We start from the raw sequence: 27,989 nt of genomic DNA on the forward strand, positions 1-27,989 counted from the left end.
ACACTGGCACTCATGACAGCTGCCACTTGGTGGTGCTGTTTGTGTAAATTAGAGATGAGCAGTAAAAAAGTTGTTAATTCAGTATACATTAAAAACAACTATACATGCCACCCAACCGACTGATATGGCTTTGTGGGCCTCGACCAATCTAAACTATCACACATGTAGCAGTGTGATGGTTAGTAGTTGTGTTGGTACTGTCATGGGCAGCACGGGCAGTGGCAATGGGTGGTGCAAGCTGTGGTGTGCGCCTGACGAGGGCCGTGGCACTTATTTATTTTTTACAAATTAAGCACTGCTTTCATGATTACGTTTTCTTTTCTCCTGCAAATTGCACTGTACATTTTTCTCATGTTTGTACTCAACGTATCATTGAGAGTCTGCTGTTCTGACAATGACAAGAGCAAAACGTAGGTAGGGGCTGAGGAGGGCAGGGGGAGAGTGTGGACTTCCTCTCTCAGAATGATTTGATACAGGCCAGCTCCCGGGAAGCAGCATTAAAAAGGACAAAGCTTGCAATGGCAATCTTAGAGGCTTAACAAAATGGCTTTCCTGCATGAAGGTGAATACAGAAACCCACAAAGGTTATTTTTGTTAAGCTCTGTAGCAGGGTAGGTATAATATCTTAATGCAGGCCTTGATGGTTGGAGCATTGCAATGACATAGTGAGAACTTTTATGTTAATCTTCAATAAATTATTCCTTCTGAACTCTAATGTATTCTTTAGCCCAGGTATGCTTTTACATATTTCTGCATTTCTATCGCCTGAAGAGAACAGCTAAAGAAAAGCTAGCAAATGTGAAAATCAGGTCACATAGATAGTGGGTTGACAGTTAGATAGATTAACCTAAGAATTACCCGTAAAGATTGTGCGCCCTCTGGTGTATACTATGGTATATAAACTGTGGCATTTATACTATATACACTTTCATTTGTAAACTTTAAAAATGTATGTGCATCATAAGGCCACCGAACCTTCGATCTGTGTTTTTAATGATGTCCTTTTATTCTTTGATTTTTGGCCTGAAATCCCATTACTTTCCAAAAATCAGCTTTTCATAAAATGGCCCCGCCTGTATGCTTGATTTCTTTCAGAACTACTTCGTATGAGCCTTTGATATTTTGAGCATATACCTCACTCTCAAGGACGTTTCTAACGTTATCACAATGAAACCTCATTTTTCGAAATATCAGCAGAAGAGGCCGGATCTGGGGAAAGTGATGGGAGGAGGGAAGGGGGAAACTGGAACGGGCAACAAAGTAAATAAATAAATAACTTACCTAGATTCATGCTCTGGTCTGGCTCCGAAGCTCCGATCTAGCACAGTGCACTGGCGGCATAGGCTCCCAGAATTCCCTGCGGCCAATCCTGATGCTGCATGAAAGCAGCATCAGGATTGCCTGAGCGCCATGAATGTTTGCTCCCAATTAGACTGGGAGCTTGTGCCTGCTCTCTCCATACCAGCAACGTAGCTGGGGTTGGAGAGAGCTTCGTGCGCATGACGATTAGGCTGTTCTGAGACAGCTGGCCAAACCGTCATGCGTAATGGTTGCAGTGCAAACCACCCCCCCACCAGCCTGCCATCTCTGGCCCCACCACCAAGCCTCCGCTCAGACAGGCAAAATTAAACGATAATATACAAGCGTTTATTACCACTTTCTTTTTCTTTATTTTGGCTGCTGATGGGGGGGGGGGTATGCTCCTCCGCCATAGCAGAGGAGCCGCCAATAAATATCAGGTGTCTGTTTTCTCTGTAAAGGGACCCCAAGACTATGAGACTAGGCCAGCTTCTTACAGGCCTCTCAACAGGAGGCAGTTCTTAATCTTATTCCGAAGTCCTTTTGCAACTATTTTCTAAATACCTACCTGGGCGACTGGAACCCAATAGTCAACTTGCTGAGTTTGATCTTTTAAAGTTTGGGGTTCGCTCCACCATGGGAGCTCTGGCTTCTAAGGCCTTTCCTAGAGGCAGAGAACTAAAAGATGTCCTTCTGGCAATGACCTGTCGAATGAGTGTAGACAAACATGGGATACTTTAGAAAAAAAATATATACTGTCCATAGCGTGTCTTTTTTCAAGCATGTATGGTCTGGTGTCCTTTTGTCAACCTAACTTGAGTGAATGAACCACTCAACCCCTGCGCACTGTTGCTACTGGTGGCAAAATCCCACCAGATACGTCTCATTCTGCATTTTAATCCTGGTTTCAACAATCTAAACTTACACATATACCAATTTCATCATTCTTATTCGGGAATATGATTTTTAATCATCAATTCATTTTTAAGTAAATTTCAACATATATTGAAAAATCAAAACATTTCACTGCATCAACAAAATCTTTCTTGACTGTGTATAGTTGATGTAGCCCGATGCATTTCGAGTCCTTTGTGGACTCTTCCTCAGGGGCCTGTAAATATGAACATTTTATATCAGCAACTTTATGATATTATCTTTTTAGTATCAGATTCAAATTTGAAAAACATTCGGATGAACAAAACAACAATCAATCGCTTTACATTTCATCTGAAAATATAATGAGCAAATCATGCACTGATAGAACTCAAGACTCCACCACCACACCTCGAAAGTGAAATATAAACAAATGCTCTATACTCACAACAGAACCAAGAAATTAGCGTTCCTGTAAACAAAAAGTACCTCGCTTTAAACAACTGCTTATGCTCGTATACCGATCTCCTGAGACCAAACAAAACCACCAAACGAAGCATACTCTTACCTCGATTCTTTAAAGTGGAAACCACCACGTTTCCGTTTCTATAAGAGTTTACCACCTACAAAAATAATACAAAACCATCCTTAGCTTCGTCTTCCTAGTTTATAAATCTAAATCACTATCTCCCAAAAACGCCACTGCTTACCATGAGGTTAATAACCAGCGCCTTCGTCTACTTCCTGCCGAGTTGTAGGTAAACACCAGACTTTCCGGGTTAAGAAGCGTCAAACTAAGTGTTAGGCTCACGACAGTGAAAACGGACTACGCAAACTAAATCGGTGACGCCATTTTAGAGCGGTCATGGATCGAAAAAGACTACCAGACGAAAAAAGAACTCCGGACTAATTAACCATGTAGCTAGCAAAATAACGGGGAAAATGAAGGGTGAAGGAAAGCCAGAAAAAACAATTAAAGGTCAAGTGCTCATAATAAAAATACAAAAGATGGGCTTCAGTGATACTGCGTACAAATGAATAAATAATAACAGTGCATAAGTAATAACAGTGCATTATTACATTATCACAACTCTCTAGAACACATATGAGTTGTGTTTATATTAGATGTACCCATGCTAAAGAGAGGCTTGCCAAAACCTCTACATGCATCTAACCTGGCTTACAGTATACAAATTTACAAAAAACATGTATAATCTATTTTTTCATTTAAACCTTTTGGTTCCTGTGTCGCTAGGAACCTAATCCAAAATATCTCTCTTTGTAGGAGGGATCTAGTTAGATCCACTCCTTCTTGGGATTCGGTTTTCTCCAAAACCGAAAACTGCAGCTGGGAGATGTTGTGCCTATTTTCTGACCAATGTCTAGCTAAATTGCTTTTGATATTGACATTCCTGATAGTGCTCTTATGTTCAGATATTCTTGTTTTTAGTTTTCTTTCCGTCTTCCCCACGTACAGTTTGCCACATGGACATTTGATGTAATAGATCACGTTTTTAGAATTACAATCGCTGTCATGATGCAGATCAATAGTCTTTCCAGTCTGAGGGTGATGTAAATTGGTCCCAGCTATCACATTGTGACAGTGCACACAGTTCATACATCTTTTCATCCCTTTATGTATTTGTCTCTTTTTAATTGTAGGTGTCTTCAGCAACTCTTCTATACGCAAACATTGGTTTTTGCGAAAAAATACCTCCAAAGTCTGGTTCATGTTGGAGAAGTTCCCAGTGTCTGGTTATTATATTTTTGATTTTAGATGAACTTGTGGAGTATTTTGAAACAAATACCTGTCTGTCCAGGATTTTCTTGGGTTTCTTTTCCAAAAGATTCTCTCTGCTGAACGTGACAATCTTGTCTTTAGTTTTCTTGAGCACACTCTCTGGGTAACCTCTGGAAACATATTTTTGCTCTTGTATATCCAAATGTTTTTCCAATATCTCAGTCTCTGAACAAATTCGTTTTATCCTCATATATTGTGACAAAGGCAAATTCATTTTTAAATTCTGAGGGTGAAAACTCTGAAACAAAAGGGAATTGTTGACATCTGTCTCCTTTCGAAACACTTCAGTTTGCAATGTTCCTTGTTTTAATGTCAATAATACATCCAAAAATGCAATTTCATGATCACTGATGGTGTGAGTAAACTTAATTTGATCCACATGGGCATTTAAAGTCAAAATTTTTTGTTCCAACATTTCTCTGTTGCCTGACCATAATACAAAATTGTCATCTATAAATCTTTGTTTTTACTTATGCACTGTTATTATTTATTCATTTGTACGCAGTATCACTGAAGCCCATCTTTTGTATTTTTATTATGAGCACTTGACCTTTAATTGTTTTTTCTGGCTTTCCTTCACCCTTCATTTTCCCCGTTATTTTGCTAGCTACATGGTAAATTAGTCCGGAGTTCTTTTTTCGTCTGGTAGTCTTTTTCGATCCATGACCGCTCAAATATGGCGTCACCGATTTAGTTTGCGTAGTCCGTTTTCACTGTCGTGAGCCTAACACTTAGTTTGACGCTTCTTAACCCGGAAAGTCCGGTGTTTACCTACAACTCGGCAGGAAGTAGACGAAGGCGCTGGTTATTAACCTCATGGTAAGCAGTGGCGTTTTTGGGAGATAGTGATTTAGATTTATAAACTAGGAAGACGAAGCTAAGGATGGTTTTGTATTATTTTTGTAGGTGGTAAACTCTTATAGAAACGGAAACGTGGTGGTTTCCACTTTAAAGAATCGAGGTAAGAGTATGCTTCGTTTGGTGGTTTTGTTTGGTCTCAGGAGATCGGTATACGAGCATAAGCAGTTGTTTAAAGCGAGGTACTTTTTGTTTACAGGAACGCTAATTTCTTGGTTCTGTTGTGAGTATAGAGCATTTGTTTATATTTCACTTTCGAGGTGTGGTGGTGGAGTCTTGAGTTCTATCAGTGCATGATTTGCTCATTATATTTTCAGATGAAATGTAAAGCGATTGATTGTTGTTTTGTTCATCCGAATGTTTTTCAAATTTGAATCTGATACTAAAAAGATAATATCATAAAGTTGCTGATATAAAATGTTCATATTTACAGGCCCCTGAGGAAGAGTCCACAAAGGACTCGAAATGCATCGGGCTACATCAACTATACACAGTCAAGAAAGATTTTGTTGATGCAGTGAAATGTTTTGATTTTTCAATATATGTTGAAATTTACTTAAAAATGAATTGATGATTAAAAATCATATTCCCGAATAAGAATGATGAAATTGGTATATGTGTAAGTTTAGATTGTTGAAACCAGGATTAAAATGCAGAATGATGACGTATCTGGTGGGATTTTGCCACCAGTAGCAACAGTGCGCAGGGGTTGAGTGGTTCATTCACTCAAGTTAGGTTGACAGTATTGTAGGCACGGTGTGTGGACAAACGTGCCACCTCTGCAGCACGCATGTGTTAAAAGAAGAATACTAAAATAAAATAATATTTTTTCTTCATAAAAAGGAGTGCTATCCACTTTATTATTTTCCTGGTGTCCTTTTGTGACACCGTTCATTGGATGGCCTCTTGAGCCATATATAAGATTACACGATTTCTTATTTGTATTGTTTTCTTCATAATTTAAGCCTTGGTTTTGTTTATATAATATTTAGTCTGTGTTTAACTTGAATTGCATTGCTGTTGTTTTCAGAATTGGACTCTTTTGAGGTGTATGCAGGGCTTTAAGTGCGGTGAAAAAACTGTGGGGGGTCTCTCAAAGGGGTGTGGCCGATGTAATTAAGGGCTTGGCTTAAAAATACATAAAGTAAAAATCGGTGGTTAGCATATTGTGCACTCCGACTGGTATCGTGGTGCTTCTGTCATTTTATCCAGCTCTATAATTACAAGTAAAATTATACCTACAACAAGCCAGGACTATTGGCTTTGTTAATGGTTGTTAGTTGCATAAGATAAATAAGCAATAACTATGGCTTCGTAATATAGAATATTAAAAATGCTTCCGTTCTGAGATGATGAGACTGTCAAAGAGCTATAAGGAGTCGCTGAAGTTACATCGAAGGCGGTGGAGGGTGGTACTGCTGCAAAGTTAAGATTTTTTTTTACCCTGAGGGTGAGGGCAGATATCGGGAGCCCGATAGGGACCCGTATCAGCACCTGCTTTTTAGAACTGCCGGTGCTGAGCACTGGCAGGACCCAGCCCACTTAAAGCCCTAGGTGTATGGTTCACTTCAGATGGGCTGGACCTGTTTCGGTAAGGACCACATCAATGCACCTAAGTTTGATCTCTGGCTGCAGTGGCACAGTAGAAATAAAATGGCCTGAAATGTGGCCCAAGCAATTAGAGGAGGCTGAGCCTAATGCAACTGTTCAATCAGCCATTTTTTTGCTTTTCTAAAACATTTACTTATCAACACATAAACCATAAAATATGGGAGCGCTCTCTCGTCATCATCATCCTGGGTAGGTATATCTTACTCCAGCCTTCAAAAGGAGAACATTTCCATCTGGTAAAACTATCTAAAGTAAGCATGGGCGAATTTTGCGAATCTCGCGTTCGCGAATTTTGCGGATTTGCGAACTCGCAATCCGCAAAAATCCGCGAATTCTCGCGAATTTGCGGATTTTTTTTTGTGTTCGCGCGGGTTTCTGCCAGTTCGCGAGGGTTTTGTACAATTTCGCAAACGCGAACTTACCTGTCGGGTCGCAAGTTTTGCGAACTTGTTGTTTCTACGTGTCCAGCCTGTTTGGGACACTCTTCTTCATCACTGCCACCCTCTGTCACCACTGCCACTCTCTGACTACTCATGCCACCCTCTGGCCCACCCATGCCACCCTCTGTTTCATCACAGCACCCTCTGGTTGTCCAGTGTACATTATTGTGGCAAAGCAAAGCACACCTTCCCAGCCTCAAGTGACCTGAATTAATTTGGGGCTGATTAATGTGTCACAGAATATTTTTTTAGCTGGCACCTGCTTCCTTAGTGCTTCCTGATTAGTGATCTTTTGCACTTGCTAAGTGCTTTCATTGTTGCAAAATTAGTTACAACACCTGCCCTGCCCCAACTGACAATAATAAATTAGGGGCTGATTAATGTGTCACTGTTGGATTTGAACTTCCAGCCTGGCTCCTGCTTGTCTCCCTTAGCTGTAATTCAGGACCTTTGTGGCATATGTGTAACTATTCTGAGGGTCAGAGCAGGGTCACATAATAGTTGCAAGTAGGCAACTGAACTCTGGAGGGGCCCCTCAGGAAGCACTACAGGAAATGGCTACTAATGATGAGCTTGAACTTTTGAACCTGGTAAGTAGTTTCAGTTTTGCTAAGATCGTATTTCTGCAATTTAGCGCTTATTCGCGGGGCGCGAAGTTGAACTGGGAAGCCGCGAACTCAAGCGAACAGTGCGAGCAAGCCATAAAATCCGCTGCTCGCGGATTTGCGGATTTCGCGGGAAATTTGCGAATCTCGCGGATTGCGAATTTACAGAAAATCCGCAAAATCCGCGAGCGGAACGGATTTTCCGCCCATACTTAATCTAAAGTAGTTATCAAAATACCCATAAACAATGTGAATCTGTGTGTAGTAACATACCTTAGCAGGGTATCCCACTCGGAAGTGTCCACACTCTTACACCTAAACTTGTAAATGCTGAAATGATGCTATGCTGGTAGGATTTCTGCATTTCTGAGTAGACATCCCGATTGTAATCATCTACCAATCATGTTTCTGCGAATCAGTATTAAGATTTACACCTGAAACGTGCAGTTTTTGAGCCTGTAAATTCAATTTAGTTCCGAAGAAACTTCTGTGAATCAGAAAATATGACAAACTCTAAATAAATACAACTTACCCATGGCCATTAGAAACGTTTTGTCTGCATCTTTCACTAGAAAACAGCTACCATAAATCAATATTTTCAAAGTTGGCAGGAAAATTGGTGTTAAATGCCAGGATTTCTATCACAAATAAAATGACTTTTTTAAGTAGCCATTTATAAATTGTACCTTTTAAGTGTGGATTTCTGAATCTTCGGTGGTAACCAGTCGGTGTTAGGATGTTTGAGCTATAAAAGAAAAGTTAATTAATATATAATGTGTATTTTATGAAGCAATTCTCCTTTTGTCATGTTCATAATTATTGACAGCTTTGTAAAGATTGCGTCATATTTGGATATTTTTCATACTTTTCACAGGTGTAACTCAAATTAACAGTTATTATTGAATTTGAAGAATCATTTCCACTGCCTTCATATTTGCAAATTACAGAGCATTATTAAACACCCATTTCCACTGACAAACAACTATAAAAAATGTTCTAAAAGCAGGATTGGTTATTCCTCAGCAATTTCATATCTCTAGTTTAAAAGGCTTTTGCAGGTATTGGAAGGCGACCTATTCCTCTGCTCGAGAATGAATTTATGGATTTAGAAAGCAAAGCCTCTCATGTTTTTATGAAATATTAGATAACTAAAATGGCCATACAATTTGATGGTGAAAGGCGGTGGCGCTGCGTTTTCTGTTTCCCTCAAAGTTATTTTTCATACTTAAATTCAAAATATCGTTTCTCCTAACAATAATAAAGATTACCCAGTAGGGCCCCATTTTATGTTGCTAATTTAGGCTCCTCAAAAACGGCTGAGTTTTTTAGGTTTTGGGCTGAATCGATTCAGACAAGGTTAGGCATACCTAAATATGCAAGTGATTCAGTAATTTGCATTTAAGGACCTCAACCTTTTATTCGGGTGCCAGATCTCAGGTCTTTCGTGTATGCTTGAGATAATTAATAGCTGACATGCCAAAAGGTTGCATCAGTTCCTCAATAGAACTTGTCCTAATAAGAAAGAAGTGTTGGGTTTTGTATAAAGGATGACTATAAAAGAACAGTTGCAAGAAATGAAAATAGATACATATAAATCAATGGGTTGACTTCAGATTACAGTGCAAAGTGCTATAAGGAAAGATTCATCTGCAGACATACGCATGCAATCTATAGGTTACCGATTCAAATCTTTATTGGACAAATAGTATGTCCCTTAGCACTTAATATAGACCATGATATTGTCCAACTTAATGAAACTCAATTTATCAACCTCTGAAAGGCTGGCTTCCCTTTGCTGGGTTTTTACACTCTACCATGTGGTGGTTCATTATTAAACGAAGCTGTATTATTCAAATTTCGATTTACGACCTGCTAGGTGTAATCACACACACACACACAAACCCACACATACGCACGCATCTCTCTCTCTCTCTCTCTCTCTCTCTCTCTCTCTCTCTCTCTTTCTCTGTCTCTCTTACTCACAGATCCACCCTGGCATCTTGTACTGGAAAGAGCCCATGATGCTATTCTTTTAAAACTGATTACCTGGGAACTACAGGATATATACCTGCCTATGAAGTTGCCATCTTTAGCTTCTATGATTAGATTCTGTGATCTTAGCGATTCCAGCCAGGGTATGTATCATTATCATTTTGAGTGCAGAGCACAGAAGCACAGCTCATAGACATGAAAAGGCATCAACTGCTCTCTGTTTCCGAGCTGTGCTGGCTGCAGCTAAAGCGCCATCAAGGAGATTTTCTGAGTTGATTTATGTGCTGTAGAGTGCAATCTCAGAAAAAAATGCATGGATCTGTTCTGCTTCAGCACTCCACATTAGGATCATGGTGCAATCCCCGAGGCCATGCATGAAAAGGTGTGCTGGTGCAGAGAAGCGAGCCTGTTTTCAAGATGTTTCACTCTTTAAGGTGTATATACACTTAACTCTGAAATTATCTGTGTTACTGTAAGAGGTGCAAGCAGCACTGCTAGGAAACGGGGAAGGGCAACAACTGCTCCCTCATTCTGAATTTCCCTGTCTGCAGCTCAAGCACTAACCCATAATCTTCGAGTTGAGCGTGAGTTTTATGTAGGGCAATGTCTTAAAAAGAAGAGCACAGCTAAGCTTTCCATAAGCACACCTTTTTGTGCCCCCGATCTCTATAGCAGAGACGGAAGGCCATAAGCTGAGACATAGTCAGTCCTACGGAAAAGGTAATTTTACTGGGCACAACATGATGAAGCAATAACAACAACATCAACAATAATAATAAAAATAATCACAATAACGTATCTTTATATAAAAGGTAGGATACATACTTTTATGTTTTGCATGCTTTGGTAGTGACAAACAGCCTATTTAATTTTTCACTATTATGACGCCTATTTCTCTCATAGGTTAGCAGTGGGACTGGCCAGCCCCACTGCCGCCCTCCGAGGAACCCTCATCTACCGACCCCCTGGACCCCGCGGACCCTTCACTAACTCCATCACGGACATTATCTCCCCGCAGGCCATCGCATCCACCAACTACACCCTGCTGGGAGACCTCAACTTCCACCTCGACAATCAACTGGACCCCAACACCACATGCCTCCTGGACAACCTCCACAACATTGGACTCTGCCAGATCGTGACCGAGCCCACGCACTCAGCAGGACACACCCTCGACCCCCTCTTCACTACAGGAAACTCCATCACCTTCAACCACACCACCGAACTCCCATGGACCGACCATCGTTGCGTCCACTTCACCTTCAAAACACCCACCATCCACAGACACCAGCACCTGCTTCCACAAAGAAACTGGACCAAAATCACCGACGACCAGCTCATCTCCTCACTCAACAACTCCACCCCAACCATCGCGAAAAACGACGACCCCAACACCGCAGCCCGAACCCTGCAAAGATGGATCTCGGACAGCACCAACACCATAGCCCCCCTCACGAAAAACAACAATACCCATGCCAAGAAAGCCAGATGGTTTACCACCGAACTTTGCGAGTCCAGGCGCACATGCCGCCGCCTCGAAAAGGCCTGGAGAAACACCAAATCCACAGAAGCCCACAACAACTTCAGAGCCGCCACCAACGCTCACCATCAACTCATCAGAGAAACGAGGAAAAAAGCGATTGAAGACAGAATCTCCACCCACGCAGACAACAGCAAGGAACTCTTCAGCATCATCAAGGAGTTCGCCCAACCCACCAGCGAGTCTACCGACATCCCTCCCTCACAAGACCTCTGCGACAAACTCAGCACCTTTTTCCACCATAAAATCAAGAGCATCTACGACAACTTCGACGAAGACAACCAACACACTGAACCCTCACCAACCACCCCCGACACCCGGAAACCAGCGATTTATGACTGGACAGCCCTCACCACCAAAGACACACTGAAGAAAATGAAGTCAATCCACTCAGGGGCCCCCACGGACCCCTGCCCCCACCACATCTTCAACAGAGCCGCTGACACCATCGCACCCATGCTCTGCCACACCATCAACCGCTCCCTGGCGACCGCCTCGTTCCCCGACGACTGGAAACACGCCGAGGTCAACCCCCTTCTGAAGAAACCCTCAGCGGACCCCACCGACCTCAAAAACTACAGACCAATCTCTTTGCTCCCTTTCCCAGCGAAAGTCATTGAGAAAGCCATCAACAGCCAACTCGCCACATTCATTGAAGAACACAACATCCTCGACTCCTCCCAATCCGGCTTCAGAAAAAACCACAGTACGGAAACCGCCCTCCTCGCCGCAACAGACGACATCCGCACCCTACTGGACAAAGGAGAAGCAGTAGCCCTCATCCTCCTAGACCTATCAGCGGCGTTCGACGCAGTCTCCCACCGCACCCTAATACGCAGACTCTAAAACGCAGGAATCCAGGACAAGGCCCTCGACTGGATCTGCTCCTTCCTCTCCGGCAGGACGCAACAGGTCAGACTCCCCCCTTTCCTCTCAGACCCCACACCTACCAACTGCGGAGTCCCCCAGGGCTCCTCCCTCAGCCCGATGCTCTTCAACATCTACATGGCTCCACTTGCCCCCATCGTCAGAACCTACAGACTTAACATCGTGTTATACGCAGACGACACCCAGCTCATCCTCTCCCTATCCAACGAGCCCAACACCGCCAGACGTAACTTTCGAGAAGGCATGGAAGCCGTCGCCAAATGGATGAAAAACAGCTGCCTACAACTAAACTCCAACAAAACAGAAGTACTCATCATGGGCCCAAACCCAGACGCCTGGAGCGACACCTGGTAGCCCACCGCCCTCGGAAACCCACCAACCCCCATAGACCACGCACGCAACCTGGGAATCATCCTGGACTCCGAGCTCAAAATGGACAGCCAGATCAACTCTGTCTCATCTTCCTGCTTCCACACCCTCCGCCTCCTTCGTAAGACCTTCAAATGGATCCCCCTAGAACACCGAAAGACAGTCACTCACGCCCTGGTCACCAGCAGTCTCGACTACGGCAATGCACTCTACGCTGGAATAAACAAAAACCTCATCGGCAAGCTACAGAACATCCAGAACGCCGCCGCAAGACAAGTCCTCAACCTGCCAAAATACTGCCACATCTCCCAGCACCAGCGCACACTCCACTGGCTCCCCGTCGAGGCGAGAATCACCTTTAAGATGCTCACCCACGCACACAAGGCCCTCCACGGCACCGGACCAGCATACCTGAACAGCCGGCTCAAATTCCACGCACCACAAAGGACCCTACAATCAGCCCAGCTCTCCTACGCCGAGGTCCCCCGCACCAGAAAGACCAGATTCCGAGGCCGCTCCTTCTCCTTTCTCACGGCCAAAGCATGGAACGCCCTTCCGCTCCACCTCAGACAGACTACATCGCTCCCCATCTTCGCGAGAAACCTCAAAACCTGGCTCTTCGACCGGCCCCCTCGTTGATGGAATGGAACCTTCACCCCCCCCCCACCCCTAGCACCTGGAGACCCTTACGGATGAGTAGTTGCGCTTTAACAAACTCCTGATTGATTGATTCCTTTATACACTTTTAAGCTGTAATTCCTGATCAGAGAGTAGTAGCTTTATTATGTTTCATATCTTTGGAATTGCAAAGATAAATCCTCCTTACTGGTAAAGTTGGATTTAATTTACTATTTTAGAAAGGCCACTTTTAGAAAGTGGACATTTCTCTGCACTTACTTCTCTCTGTGCCTGACAGTCTGTCTCCAAATCATGTCTGGGGTGGGTGACAGCTACACTCTGTGTATCCCTTCTAGACAGTTGCAACACAGGAAGGATGGGTGTATCTGAGTACCCATCTACATAGATCTGCATTCTGATGGCCTTGGCTGGGCACGATGGAAGAGAGGGGCTAACACTTAATTTGAATAGGCAGTGTCATATCCCCACGAAAAAGCATGATTATTTCCCCCCCCCGGCCCCCACAGACAGCCTGGCAGACAGGACTGGGTTGAAAGGGATAATCGTGTACTTCACAGAGCTGCTTGGAAGTCACCCCCAAATTAAAGTCACTTTTGGGGTAATCTTGAACTGAGGCTCTGTCAGAAGGACTGCTGTGCTGCTTACAGGAATAGAGACTTGGAAGGCCTGCTTTTGTCTTCTGTTGTCCTGCTGCCTGCTGCTCTCTGACTCTGCTGGAGGGGAGCTGGGCTCTGTCTTCACTCCAATTGATCTCCAAGGGCTTGTTGCTGGCCTCCTGTTACTTGAGACTGAGGGATATCAATGTATATACCCATGTGCATCATTCTCTAAAAGTGGCCCAGGTACTTGCAACACAGATTTGGATGCAACGCCTGTCTGTGGGTAGCAGAACCAGCGCATCAACCCGGTTGCACGAGTAAATCCTGAGATCAAACACATCGGACAGCATATTGCCGCTGCTGCAGCTTGGTGAGATCAATGCATCCCCTTGACTGTGTGGCAGAATCTGACACAGCACTCAACACCTCTCGACTCTGGCACCCGTCTTTAGAACTGGCGTGTCACATTCACTACGTGGAGAAGATTGATGCATCTAGCTGCTTGTGAGCAGGAATGGTACTTTGTTCACCAGGGATTGCGCGGGTCCTGTACCTGGCCTATGCTTCCACGAGGTAGGCCCATACTTTGACTTTGCCCCTGTCCAGTGTGACCTACAGCAACCTTTTTAGTGCATCGTGCGTCTAAGTGCTTTAGTGCATTTATTCTTTTAACATTTAATATCTCAACTTCTATATATTTGGATTTGTGTTGTTTTGGTCTTGTTTTGTTATGGTATAATAATCAATTTTTATAAACTTGTGTGGAGTCTTTTGTGTTACTGTGTGCATGTGTTGCACAAACCCTTTACACAATGCCTCTTAAGATAAGCCTGACTGCTCTGTGCCAAGCTACCAGAGGGTGAGCACACCTTGTCTTTTAGTGTGGAGTTAGCTTACCCTGACTAGGATTTTGGCTTCTGCTTGGACCGGGTGCATACCTTTGTCAACCAGAAACCCAATTTCCAACACAAGGCCTTTGCACTGTAAATATAAATCACTGCGGGCCTGATTTAGATCTTGGTGGATGGGCTACTCCATCACAATGGTGACAGATATCCTATCCCCCAAAATATAAATTCTGATTATAACCAATAGGATGTAAATTTTGGTGGACGGGAAATCTGTCACCATTGTTACAGAGTAACCCATCCACCAAGATCTAAATCAGGGCATTTCTTACTTCCATGTGAATAAAAACATATGTTAATTTCTTTAGTGTGTGTGTTACAAACTCTTTACATCTCTGCGCAAAGTCATATTTCCAAAGGTAATGTGATATACATCTTTTAACTAAGATGTTTTAAGTCACGTAAATGATATAATTCTAAAAAACATGTGTGGGCACAACTGCTAGCTCAGTTGTAGGTGCATGGTGCTGGCTGCTGAGGGGCAGCCAAAATGCAGTGCAGTGCTTTTTAGGATGTTAGACCTGGTGTTATTGGCATGGTTCTCCCCTACCTTTTTGCTTTTCACCCTCCTGTGATGCTGAATTCGTTTTGCTGGCTTTAGGTCCCTGCACACTTTACCACTGCTAGTCAGAGCTAACATGCTTGCTGTCTCACCTTAAAACAAGGTAAAATTGGCTAACACCCAATCGGACAAATTATGTACTTGTAAGTCACTACTAAAATGGTATTACCTGTGCCCAAGACCTGTAAATTAAATGCTACTGGAGGGCCTCCAGCACTGATTGTGCCTCCCCCTTACGTAGCCCTTTAAACATGCCTCATGCTAGCTGCTGCAGCCTGTGTGTGAAGTTTTAAATTGCCTTTTTGAACAGGTTAAATACACCTTTTGCCAGATCCAGCCTTCCTTTATAATGCATATAAGTCATCCCTAAGGCATGCCCTAAACAGCCCAGAGGGCAGGGTGCAATGTATTTGAAAAGTAGAACATTTACTTTTAAGTTTACATGACTTGGTAGTGAAAAACTCCTAAATTCTTTGGCTGCTAGAGGTTTTCCCCTCCTGTGCTGTTACTTCAGATTCCCCATTGTTCATGACAAGCTGAGCTCGTCATAAGCACACGACCAGTGTGACTCATGACGAGCCAAGCTCGTCATGAGCAGCAAAGGGGTTAAACTACTGTGAGACGTACCTCTCCCATAGCATAACATTAGAGTTACCTTATTGTATGGAATATGCTGTAACGTTTAATTGGGAGAAGGTAGGAATGTCAAGTTTGGTACCTAAAGAATTGTAATTCAAGCCCTCTTTGATGGTAAAGTCAGATTTTAATCACAATAGGGAAAATGGCACATTTAGAAAGTTGAGCTTTTTCATGTCCTAACGAATTGATGCCTGCTGCCTAATCCTGGATCTCATGACTGATGGTGGAGTAGGCAGTGGGTAATTGCAAATTGCCTCAGACAGTGAGACAAACAGAAGGTAGGTGCTTGCAGCCAGGATTGGCCACTCTGAGTTGACGTCGGGGGGGGGGGCTGTCACGTACCACATTTGCACATCACAAAGGCATTGCCCATGGGACTGACACACCATCTCTAATTTGCAGACATCCCTGATGCAAGGACTTTACACCGGCACTGTAGCCCATCGGAGCCAATGCATCTCCGCACAGTGATGTTGCCTCGCCCAGCAGAGCCCTCAGCACTGCCAATGCACCACACATTTCCATGCCAGGACATCACATCACACTTTGGCGGTCCCCAAATCTATTGCTGCGTGACCCACCTCCTCACCCTGACCTCGCATTGCCTCTACTGCACGACCCATTCTCGACAGGGGACTCCACATCTCTTCACAATCAGGATTAAGGTACTGTGTTCAGCTGGCCTAACTGAGTCCCTGCTGCCGGTATGTGCTAAATTGCAGTCAGCTTGAACTTGTGACTTTGTCCAGAACCAGCGCGACCAGATAACTGCAGTTGGCATGTTGTGCTTTTTGGAGCTTTTGAAATAATTAAACTTGCATATCTCAGTTCTACTGATTGGATTTTTGTTATTTTAGCCTTGATATTTTTTTTTTACTGAGTCTATTTTTCTAATGAAAGTCTGACTCCTCCGAGCCAAGATTCCAAAGGGTTTAGCACAGGTTGATTTGGCGCTGTTTGTGATCTCACCCTGATGAGGATTGTGGTTCCTGGTTGAATAATATTTCACCCTCTCAAATAGTAACCGAGTTTCTTACGCATTTGTACAGGTGGGAAAATGTGCCTGACTACATGTGTGTCTGTGTTTGGAGAAAGGAGTAAGTGAACAGCTGGAAAGACTACACACTTGGTTCAGATTTTCGGGGGACCTGTTCCATGAAAATAACTGCAAGAATTTAGACCAGATTCTTAGCCAATATCCGGCCCTCACTGAACCATATATTTTTCTATATTACAGAATACGCAGTGAGTTTCATGATGTTGTTGACAATATCCTGGTCAAACAAGATATTTCCATCTTATTATCATATTTGAACAAAAACAACAGTCTTTAACACATTATTTCCATATTGTATGGCTTAGAGTTGCACAATAGATCTCTATATACAACGAGAACTAATCCGAAATGTCAGCAAGACATCAATTGCAATAGTTCTGATGAACAATGGTTGTTTTGCCGTACAGCAATCAAAATCATTCTCCTAGACTCATTCAATTCTAATTTATACAAAAATTCTACTTAACTCCACACCCACTAAACTCCATAGATACAGTCTCAGAGAAGTTATGAGATGCTATCGATGCCAGAAAGAGGTGAATGACTTCATGCAATTATCCTGGCAGTGTCATGGTATACAAATATGTTGGAGCAATGTATTCACTGAGTTAGGTAAAATAGCGAAGCCATGTCCTATGATGCTTAACACGTAGCCAATTGATTCCATTGACATGTGATGGCGCTTCTTGTTATATAAACAGGATACAAAGGCCAGGTGTTGGCCAGTCCACTATCCGTGGCATTTTAGTGAAATAACGTCATGCTTTGAGTAATTCTTTGTTTTAGGAACCCAACAGGGTCTTCATACTCAATCTGCAGGTAAATTAGCAAGATGCCAAACCCACAAGCCAGTCTCTAATTTAAAAAAAATGACTTGTACTTATTCTTGCTGCAGTTAATTGCTTATGGATATACTGGCACAACAAGTCTAAGGCTTTACACAGCTCCCACAAGAATATATCTGTCAGCAAGTCCTAGGAACATGATGAAACAAACTACTAAGAAAGGGATACTCATGAATGAAAAATGTAGGGCTTGAGGAGTTTCAGGGGCATAAAGTAATTACTTTGAGAACAAAATAAGAAATTACTAAAATCTTCCTCTTTTGTGTTGTGTCCCCTAGTTATTATTATTTTTCATTTATCTAGTTCTGTTTCTATTTTTTGCACTATGATCGTATGTGTAACATAAGAGCACGGTCATTTGCTCTAAATATCACTGGGGTTCTTAGTCTTTTAAAAATAAACAAATTTATTTGGTTTGTGTGACACCTTCCATGTGCAATAGTATTGCTAGCTTGTAGTGTTCGGAATTCACATTTTTGCGATAATTGAGATATTTTACAAGGCAAGCTGAGTTGTACTTATGTTATATTCAGAAAAAGGATATATTTACTACATTGGAAACAGAATAAAGAAAGGGGAAAAGGATGCATCTGTACAACAAACGGGTTTTGATTCAGTTGAAGATGAAAATGCTATTTACGGAATGCTGATCTGCTTTTGATTATTTAGACTCTCATTACGAATAGCCAGTAAATTCCGATGGGGCCGTAATGGGATTTACCGGCCCTTCGGAATTATTTGTATTGGTTTCCCACATAGAAATTAATCTCCGTCTGAAGCTCCAGGGGAACAGATGTGGGAATCCGCGTGGAAATGCAAATTCCTACAAGTTATTCTCCAAAAGGCTGCATGCCTATGATTTCTCCATCTCTGGATTTACTAAGACCATTTTAAGAGGCCACCCATATTGAGGGTTCTAGAATATTAGAACTTTTGTGTGGATTCTTCATAGAAGCAGGTTATGAAACTATGTGAATATGACTGACAAAGTACAGCTGCATGTTATCTTTGGTTTGATTGCAAACCATTTCCAGCACTCCATGGGTGTCTTCTCTGGGTGCAGCTACTGACATCAGTCCTTTTCGCAGAGAAGGTAGGGGTGAGGAGGAGGCCCGAGGAATATGGAGGGAGGAATGAGAAATAAAAACTGAGGCATGAGGAGTGAGGGTTAGTGGCGTCATGAAATGGTGGAAGTAAGGTACATTTTTGGAAGCACCAGTTGGCCAGTTTACTTCTTAGTGAGGAGGAGGGCTGGTCAGTGAGGAATGAGGAGTGAAGGATAAGGAACAGGAGATAAGGAGTGAGGGATGAAGCTTTAAAGGTAAGAACAGAGGGATGGTGAGTGAGTGAGTGAGTGAGTGAGTGAGTGAGTGAGTGAGTGAGTGAGTGAGTGAGTGAGTGAGTGAGTGAGTGAGTGAGTGAGTGAGTGAGTGAGGAGTGAGGGAAGAGTAGTGAGAAAGGAAAGATCCGGACTTAAGGATACCGGGCGAGGAATGAGGAGTGAGGCGCGAGAGGTGAGAGGTGTGGACAGAGGTATGAGGACTCAGTTGAGGACTAAAAGATGGCAAGTGAAGAATGATTAGTGAGGAACGAGGAGCGGCGGGTTAGAAATAATCGGTGAAGGGTGAGAAATGACAAGTGAGGTGAGCAATTCAGAATGTGTATGGAGATATCAGGACCTTAGATGAGCAGTGAAGAAGAGGGAATGGAGGTGGCAGAATGAAAAGTGCGGGAAGAGGAAGGATGGATGGGGCATGATGACTAAGAAGTGGAGATTTGAGGAAAGGGTAAGGGATGTGAAGAAATGGATAAGGAGTGAAGAATGATGCATGAGGAGTGATGGATGAGAAAGGAAGGGTGAAGAATGAGGGTTAAGGTGCAAGGGATGAGGCGTCGGAGCAAGAATGGAGCAATAAGAAGATCCCAAAACCATGTGAAACGCACATGTTTACGCACCTGGCAGAATGTTTCGCCCATCCCTACCTAAGTGCATTTTATGTTAGGCGTAAACCCTGTTTAATATGAATTTGCATTTGTTAAATGTATTTTATTAACTGTACATCATTATCATGCCCCCTTTTTGTTTAGCACTGAGGGCTGAGGACGAGACAGTTTCAAAACACTCGTTTAGGGTAAGAGCACTGGAAAACGGTACATTCTCCAAATCCAAGCTGCCACTCGGAGATTTTAATAACATACATGGTGTGTTCTGCAACCTTTTGAAATAAATGGACATGTATTTAGAAATCAACATGTTTTTCAACAGAACAAAAAAAACGAAAAACCTCTCCTCAAAACATGGCCGGTTGCCTTGCCCACAGAAGCACTTAGAGGCGAAACTATAGAAATAAGCAGGCGGTGCAGTCATACTTCATCATCGCACGAGTTTGCGGAATATTAGAGTTGAAAATATTTTATTGCAAAGCATTAATCACTACATTCTCTTCCCCTTCATTCAGCTCTATAAACTGGGCAGGGTGATTTTTTTTCTGTTCCGTTTCAGAGTGCTCTTATCTGCCGCATAAAAGGTTGCTGCACCGCCAGTCTCTCAATTTTGCCAGTCGTTCAATAGTAAACACGCTCCCCTGGTGCCAGCAACCTTTGGAAACAATGCTATCGCACAGGCTGCAGCGACTCCAGGCCCTCCGGCTTGGAAACAGCTATGCTTAAAGTGCCACTGCCGAAGAAACTAAGAAAAAAATGGTTCTGCTCTGATTTCCTGCAGCAAAGGGTGGGCATTAGTATATTCAAGGCAAATGCATTGCACAATATCCCAAAAATGTAGAACCCCCCCAAATCTCAGAAAAAGGTCATTATTGGTATGATCAAGGGGATTGAGTCCTTTACATTATATGGAATTTCTAAGCATCCACAAAGATGTGGTGTGTAGAAAATGTTGCGTGAGTTCTTCCATTAGCAGATCAAATCCATAGCTCAGAAAAACACTTTGTAATTGAAAAATAGCAAGGAAATGGCATCCATTTTGAAAGTCAAGCCAGGCAAAAAAATACGCCTCATACAGACGTAGCACAAAGATGGTATTGGTAGTGTACTGTGTTCCTCAGACCTAAAAACTAAACTAAATAAAAATAAAACACTGATATACGTAGACAACACTGTTACCCACTGTCGCCCCCTCCTTGCCTGACTCTTGGAGTGGGACGGGCGGCTCCACCATCTTGGGCAGGTCTGGGCTCGGCGCTGCAGTTCTTTGGCCCCTCCCCCCTTGCCACGCCCGTGATCCCCCTCTCATGTGTCCCTATTTTATGGCTACTCAATCCCGGCCGCGCAGCGGGCGCGACGAAGGCGCGCCGAAGTTGCGCCTAAGTTAAGCCTGTCTGCGCCCGTCCGCGACAGGCCGGGACCAGGGGCCATGCACTCTGCCCCTTCTTTGGTGTACACCCCTTCTCAACTTATAGCTCTCACTGCTGTCTCCCCACCCTCTCCTTCACTTCTGCGACATCTTGACACATTTGGTATTCTTGTCTCTTCCCCTCTTTACCCGCCTCTGGTTCCTTCTAGGCCCACTCCACCTGCTGTTGATCCCCTTCTTGTCTCTTGTTCCCCTATTGTCCCTGTCCCTATTGTAGCTTCTGCTTTACTGCTTAACACCCGTTCTGCCGTTAAACATCAGACAGCTCTCTTTAATCTTCTGACCACTGATTCCCCGGATTTCCTCTTTTTGACTGAAACCTGGTTTACTGCTGACTCCCTCCCCGACCTCTTAGCCATTCTTCCTGACACCCATTATGCCCTCTGGGCTGATCGTCCGGACGGTAAGGTGGGGGGAGGGGTGGGGATGATCATTCGGTCGACCCTCAAATTTCAACTTCTCAATTACCCCCCCATACCTAATGTGGACTACCTTGTGGCCTGCTCTCTCAATCTTTCTGCTCCCCTCACTGTCGTCCTTGTGTACCGTCCCCCACAATCTATGCCTTCTTTTGTAGCCTCCCATCAGGACCTTATGGCCACTCTTGTGGTCAACAATTCTTCCGTCCTTCTGCTCGGCGATTTTAATTATTGGCCGGGCGACCCTAGGGAAGACCTCCTCTCGAAAGATTTCTCAGGCACTCTCCAATGTCTAAACTTTACATCTCATGTCTCAGTCCCCACTCACGTCCAGGGTCATATTTTGGATCAAATCTGGTCATCACGTCCCATTGTCTCATCTCTTCTCATATCCCCGTGCGTTTGGTCGGATCATTTCTCCATTTCTTTCTCCATCCATCTGGGAGCGGTCGACAAGCCCCCCCTTCCGAAAAACATCTTAGCCCGCAATTGGAATCGGACCGACCTTGACTCCCTCTCGCTCACTTTGGCTTCCTCTGCTCCTAACCTCACTAATCTTCCTCTTGATTCCCAGGTTAACGCCATTGGCACATGGCTTTCCTACTCGTGCGATCTAGTCGCCCCGCTCAGAAAGATCAAGGCGGTGCGCTCACATGACGCGCACAAATGGTTCTCTCCAGAACTTAAGACACTTAAACTCGACCTTAGGCGGTCGGAACGTCACTGGAGACGGAACTATTGTTCTTCCTTGCGCGCAAAATACAAATCACTCCTCACTGAATATAAAAAAGTGATCCTAGCGGCTAAAACCGCTTACTTCACGGAGAGAGTAGCTCTCGCGGCCAACAAACCCCGTGAAATTTTCTCTCTGGTCCACAATCTTGCCACCTCTGATCGCTCCACTCCTAGTTTGGTTCCCTCACAGTCCCTATGTTCTTCACTTAATGACTTTTTTATCGACAAGATCGTGAAGATCAAAGCCAACATTCCTACAGTATCTCAACCTCGTCCTGCCGGTCCCTCTATCTGTCCCTCTTTCTCTCTTGATCTTTTTCCTCCCATCTCTACTGATTTATTTCTAAAACTGCTGGTCAAAATCAAGTCTGGCTCTCCCGCGGACTGCGCGCCAGCACGCATTCTTAAAGCTCTCTTCACCAACTGTCCTGCCCCCCCTCTTGCTCTCCTTAACTCCTCTTTGACTCTCGGATCTGTCCCCTCTTCCTTTAAATCCGCTATAGTTCTCCCTATCCTAAAAAAAACCGGTCTAGATCCCTCTCTTCCTTCCAATTTCCGACCCATTTCTCTTCTTCCCTACCTCAGCAAGATTCTTGAAGCTCATGTCACCTCCTGCCTCTCCACTTATATAGAGGAAAATGGCCTCCTTGCATCCCATCAAGCAGGATTCCGCCCGGGCCATTCCACGGAGATGGTGGTTCTTGCTGTCTTGGACGAGCTCAAACGGAAGGCCGACTCTAACCTCCCCCAAGCCCTGGTCCTCCTCGATTTGTCCGCTGCGTTTGATACGGTTGACCATTCCATCCTTCTCGACCGTGTCAGCGCAGCGGGCATTCGGGGTGCGGCCTTCTCCTGGCTGGCGTCCTTCCTTCGGGATAGGTCCCAGGCAGTTCATCTCCACGGTTTCTCTGCTCCCCCTTGCCCAGTCACTTGTGGCGTTCCCCAAGGCTCCTCTCTTTCCCCTCTCCTTTTCAATCTTTATATTCATCCCCTCATTACCTCTCTTCTGGAGCTGGGGGTCTCTGTGTACAACTACGCAGATGACCTCCAGCTCGTCTTTGATCTTTCTTCTACTCCTGATTCCCTTCCCAAGTTCTGTTCCACTTTAGTTTTCATTTCTGACTGGATGAGCGCTAACCATCTGAAGCTCAATCCAGACAAGACGGAACTTGTCCTCACTGGTGGCCCCTCCAATCCTTGGTCTCCTGCACATTGGCCCCTTTCTTTTGGTCCCCCCCCGGTGCCCGCTTCCTCCGTCCGCACTCTTGGGATTAAAGTCAGTCATGACCTATCCATGCACAGTCAGATCAGTTCCGTTGTGTCTTCTTGTTTTCTTTCTCTTCGTCTAATTCGGAAAATGTCACGTTTTTTTTCTACCGATGCACTTAAATCCATAGTCATGGCCCTTGTCACCTCCCGCCTTGACTATGGGAATGGCCTGTACGTGGGCATACCTGCTTACGAATCCCGACGTTTACAGTCCATCCAAAATCAAGCTGCTCGTCTCATCCTCTCCCTCCCTAAATCTTCTCATATCACTTCGGCTCTCAAATCACTTCACTGGCTTCCTGTTCGCTTCAGATCCTTCTTTAAACTGGCCTGCCTAGCTTTTCGGGCTCACTCCCGCTCTGCGCCCCGTTCATCACCTCTCTTGTTTCTTCTCATGCCCCTGTTCGCCCTCTTCGCTCCTCCTCTCTTTCTCTTCTACATATCCCTCGCTTCCGTAAATCCAGAACGGGGGGCACCCGATTCTCAGTCCTGGCCCCCCAGTTCTGGAACAGTCTTCCTCTTTCCATCCGCTCTATTCCCATCTACACTCATTTCCGCAAAGCTCTTAAAACCTTCCTTTTCTCTCAGGCATTCCCTTCTTAAATCTCCTTGGGTCCCCTCTGTTGAGTTCTGATCAGGTCCCCAGCGCCAGGAAGCCGCTTGGCCATCGTGCGCTTTATTAAATACTTTATTCATTCATTCATTCTCATTCATTCATTCATTCATTCACTAAGCCAGTGTACAGTGCAGGCACAGAAAGATATGCCACGCAGAACAACGCCATCGAGAAAATGTAAAGCGATTGCCCTTTGGTTACTCCCCTGTGACCCTTCTAGCCCCTCCCACAGCCACCAGCCTAAGGGGTCAATTGAAAGGCTTCACAAGATACATACAACTTCCTGTGTGACCCTCGTCCGGCCCACACCTCCACCCAGTTATACCATGGACAAATTCGCATGATATATAATAGCCGCCACATACTCTCCTCATTCATAAGGAGACTCAAATTCACTCCTATCTTAACCTATCCATCCCTGTTCATTTTACATGGCATATCCCACACATTTCTCTTGCTTATCAAAACATGATTCCATCATCCTGAAATGCCCTGCTCCCTCACCAGTACCACCGTTCTCCCATCCCTGGCTATCCTCTCTTATCCCTGTCTCCCCTCCCCTAACTTCATCTTGCATCTCATGTTCTTCTCCCACTCCTTTGTTCCATCAGGCCCAGCCCCACTTTGATGCATGGCATATCATTACCCCATCGGACCCCTGGAGTACCACTTCACCCTGCATTGTGGACTTTAGCAATGCTGTATTGCACCAGCCATTCCACATGTTCTTGTGCCTCTTCAGTCCTGTTCTGCCAGTTCCTCATACCTTGAGCTGCCATCATGCACCTTACTCTGGAACAGGCAAGAGCTGAAAGCCTCACTCTGGAACTTAGGTTGTGACTCCCAGAAGCATCTTTCAGTGATCCAGCAAGCACTGGAAAGGTTATCATCCGCCTGCTTGTCGATGTGCTGTCAATACAGCATGTTTTCAAATTTGTCTTACAAAGATATTGTATCTAGAATATCGACTACTTAATTATTGAGAAGTTAAATAGATATTGTTAAGTATAGGTGCACTATTCTTAACACCACATAAATTAACGTTGAAAATATACGTGTCAAAGGAGAAATATTATACAGCAGTTTTGCTCAGGTCATTGGTTATTCACATTATACATCCACTTTCAAGTACTGAAACCTCACCAGCATCTTTACATACACAACCAGTAAGACAGCTGTGGTATCCTCATAATTGTATTATGTAGGCTGTAGAATGTTCTTGTGTGTTCTTAGATTCTGTGTTCTTGAGGATGACAGTTGTATGCTGACTGGGTAGCTGTGCAGACCTATGTGGTTGTTAAGCTGTTCCCCTACTCTTGTAATAAATATACAATTTAAACCCATCGTGAAGAGTGGCTGTCCATTCTATTTACATCATATTGGCGACAAGTGGGAGTAGTTTCCTGGACATTAGAGGACAGCGTTCACTTTACGACATTTCAAGGAACCCGTATTATTTTAAAAATTGCAGATTCCCAGACCATAATGTATCAGATCTGCACCCACACCTGTAATGACATCTACACTTCAACAAAATCTGGCACAGATCCATACCAAGAAATCCATATCAATAAAAGGAGCTAAGATGGCCGCCAAGTAGGAGCTCTCCCTGGATGTCCTGGGTTGGGGATTAACTAAGCGGTAGATATCCTCCTGTTTACCCTGCCATCCGCCTCCCAACTACCTACTTCTAACTCCTTTTGATACCGGATTTACTTTTTCAACGTGGCTTACCTGCTGGGGTGATCTCCAGGGATCCGACGTTCCTCGCCTCATCTGCCTCGTGCCCTTTACCAGGATTGAGGCCTCAGAGCCCAACGGGCAACGACTCCTCCACCTCCAGATGTATTGATGCTCTGTTGTTCTGTCATCCGACATGCTGCTCTCCTGCTGGACTGATTTTTGCTGGGATGGTGCGTGCCTCGCCTCATCTCCTTTTCCTCTACAATGTCAACACTGTATGGGCCCAAAATGGTGTTGCTCTGGTCCCCCTGTTTGGGGCTACTAACCGGGTGTTGGCTGGCTGTGTGGGGAGCCCTCCACTCGAGCTGAAGCTGGAGCTCTGAAGCCGGATCTGCGCCCTGCCACCACGCAGAACTCGGCGTACTATGGCCCTCTGGTTGCCTCGTTGTCCGATTGATGATCCTGCCGAAGAAATGCTCCACAAGATGGCGAATGACTGGGTCCACCAATGAGGCCATGGTGAGTGGTTGCGGGATGTGTCACCTCACTGATGATCCTCCCGCTGAGTGCCCCGACCGACAATCCCCCTGATGAGTATCGCCAAGATGGCGATGACCGGACCCCTCAGTGAGGCCACTGTTTAGCGTTTGTACTGGCTGTGTTGGGGCCCTCTGTTCCAGCTATATCCGGACCCCGGGCACCTGGTTTATTCCCATACTTACAGCAGCCTTCTCTACTTCCCCGGAAGATGCCTCTCTCTGATGCCGAACTTCCCGCTGATCGCTCCTGGTTCTCCCCAGTGAGGCAGCGAAATGCAGCTAGCCCGGCTGTTTCAGGGCACCCTCATGTTTTGAGCTGCCTCTGGATCATCGGAAATATATCCGCTCTGTGCCACTGCACAGCATGCAGCCTGCACTGGTTCTCTGGCTACCGCTTTGCCCTTTCTGACAAGCCTCCCACCGAATGCTCCCTGCAATGGTGAGGCCCCGCACAAATCATCCCCCAGCCTCTGTATTGTAGTCCTCTGGCCGTGCTCGATCTAGCCTCCTATGTGGCGGTTTTTGATCCTTGCGCCAGCTTTTGCTCTGATACTGCGTCACCCTGCTTCACCCTCCAGACTTGTTTTCCCTCACTGTGATGGCACTCTGGCGGAACACGGTTGTGGTCCTGATGCAGTCTTTTGACCGCACTACTTGTTTCCCGACATTGGCAGCCATGACTGTGCTGTCCCAAACCCCTCACATTTAGACTAGACCTGTGCCCCAAGATGGCCACCAAGTATGAGCCCTTCCCTCGAACTCTAATACTTAATCCCTTCCTGCGCCTCTGGAGGGAAGTTACATCCTGTCGCTGTCCACGTTAGTCTACAGTTAACGGCCCTCAGCCATATAACCATCGCCGAGGTCGGTGACTATGCTCGCTCCCGCTCCTCGCGAGACCTCCCGGGGAGGTTGAACTTTTTGTTTTCTCTAGGCCACTGGTCCTGGAACTGAAACAGACTCAAGAGGCCATGTAACAGATCCATGATCTAGCTGCTGCCCCCGAGGCTCCTCAGAAGCCCCCCCAGCTTGAATTATTGATGCGCTTAACGGACCACTAATGCTGACCTGGTGAACACCACTGTTAATGTTGCTATAGAATGCACTTAAATTCAATTTCAACCCTCACAGCATTAATTGAGACTATAAAATAATCACTCTGCGAGCACTCCAGAGGGTATCATTGCCCTTGTGAAGTCTATTCCCCTTAACCATCCGAATACGGTAACCTATGTTAAAATAACTTCCAGACAATCAGTCACAGGTATCTTTCATGCAACTACCACCTATGCTTTAGTGAATTCTAAAGTTAATCTAGTATTTCATTTTTGATGTTCTCTTATTTTGATACTCTTTACTGTCTGTATACTCTTTAGTGTCCTATGTTGAATTAGCTTCCAGGCAATCAATCACAGGTATCTTTCATGCAACTACCACTGATGCTCTAGTGAATTCTAAAGTTACTCTAGTATTGCAATTTTGATATTCTCCTATATTGATACTCTTTACTGTCTATCATATTGACTCTCTACCCCTCTTTCCACCTAGTATTGACTCTCCTCTCTCCTACAGTATTCACCCCCCTTTCTTCTATCGTCTATCCTTGCTCCTTCTGCTTTTCCCCCCTACCCCAACAAGTGTCTGAATATGTTCCGGTTTCTCAATATTGATGTTCCCTTTTTGTAATACTCTAAACTGTTTAGTACTCTGACGACTCCCCTCTCTTCCCCCCAAGCAAAGTCTCTCCTCTCTCTCTCTAACTATTTACCCACTAGTGTTTACTCTCCTTCTTCTTATTTCTTTATATCTATCCTGTTATTTCTTTCCCCC

At 44.6% G+C, this 27,989-nt stretch overlaps 1 protein-coding gene across 1 annotated transcript in view; it reads right to left on the minus strand.

Moving 5' to 3' along the window:
• LOC147702782 (protocadherin-10-like) overlaps nucleotides 1-27,989 on the minus strand; it is a 296,015-nt gene that overhangs the window by 61,524 nt on the left and 206,502 nt on the right. Inside the window, exon 2 of the mRNA XM_086928823.1 lies at nucleotides 8,174-8,232. Coding sequence (XP_086784949.1) covers nucleotides 8,174-8,232 — 59 coding nt within the window. The remainder of the gene's footprint in view (nucleotides 1-8,173; nucleotides 8,233-27,989) is intronic.

Source organism: Lissotriton vulgaris, chromosome 7 (assembly GCF_964263255.1).
Source record: "Lissotriton vulgaris chromosome 7, aLisVul1.2, whole genome shotgun sequence".
NCBI classification, from domain to species: domain Eukaryota; kingdom Metazoa; phylum Chordata; class Amphibia; order Caudata; family Salamandridae; genus Lissotriton; species Lissotriton vulgaris.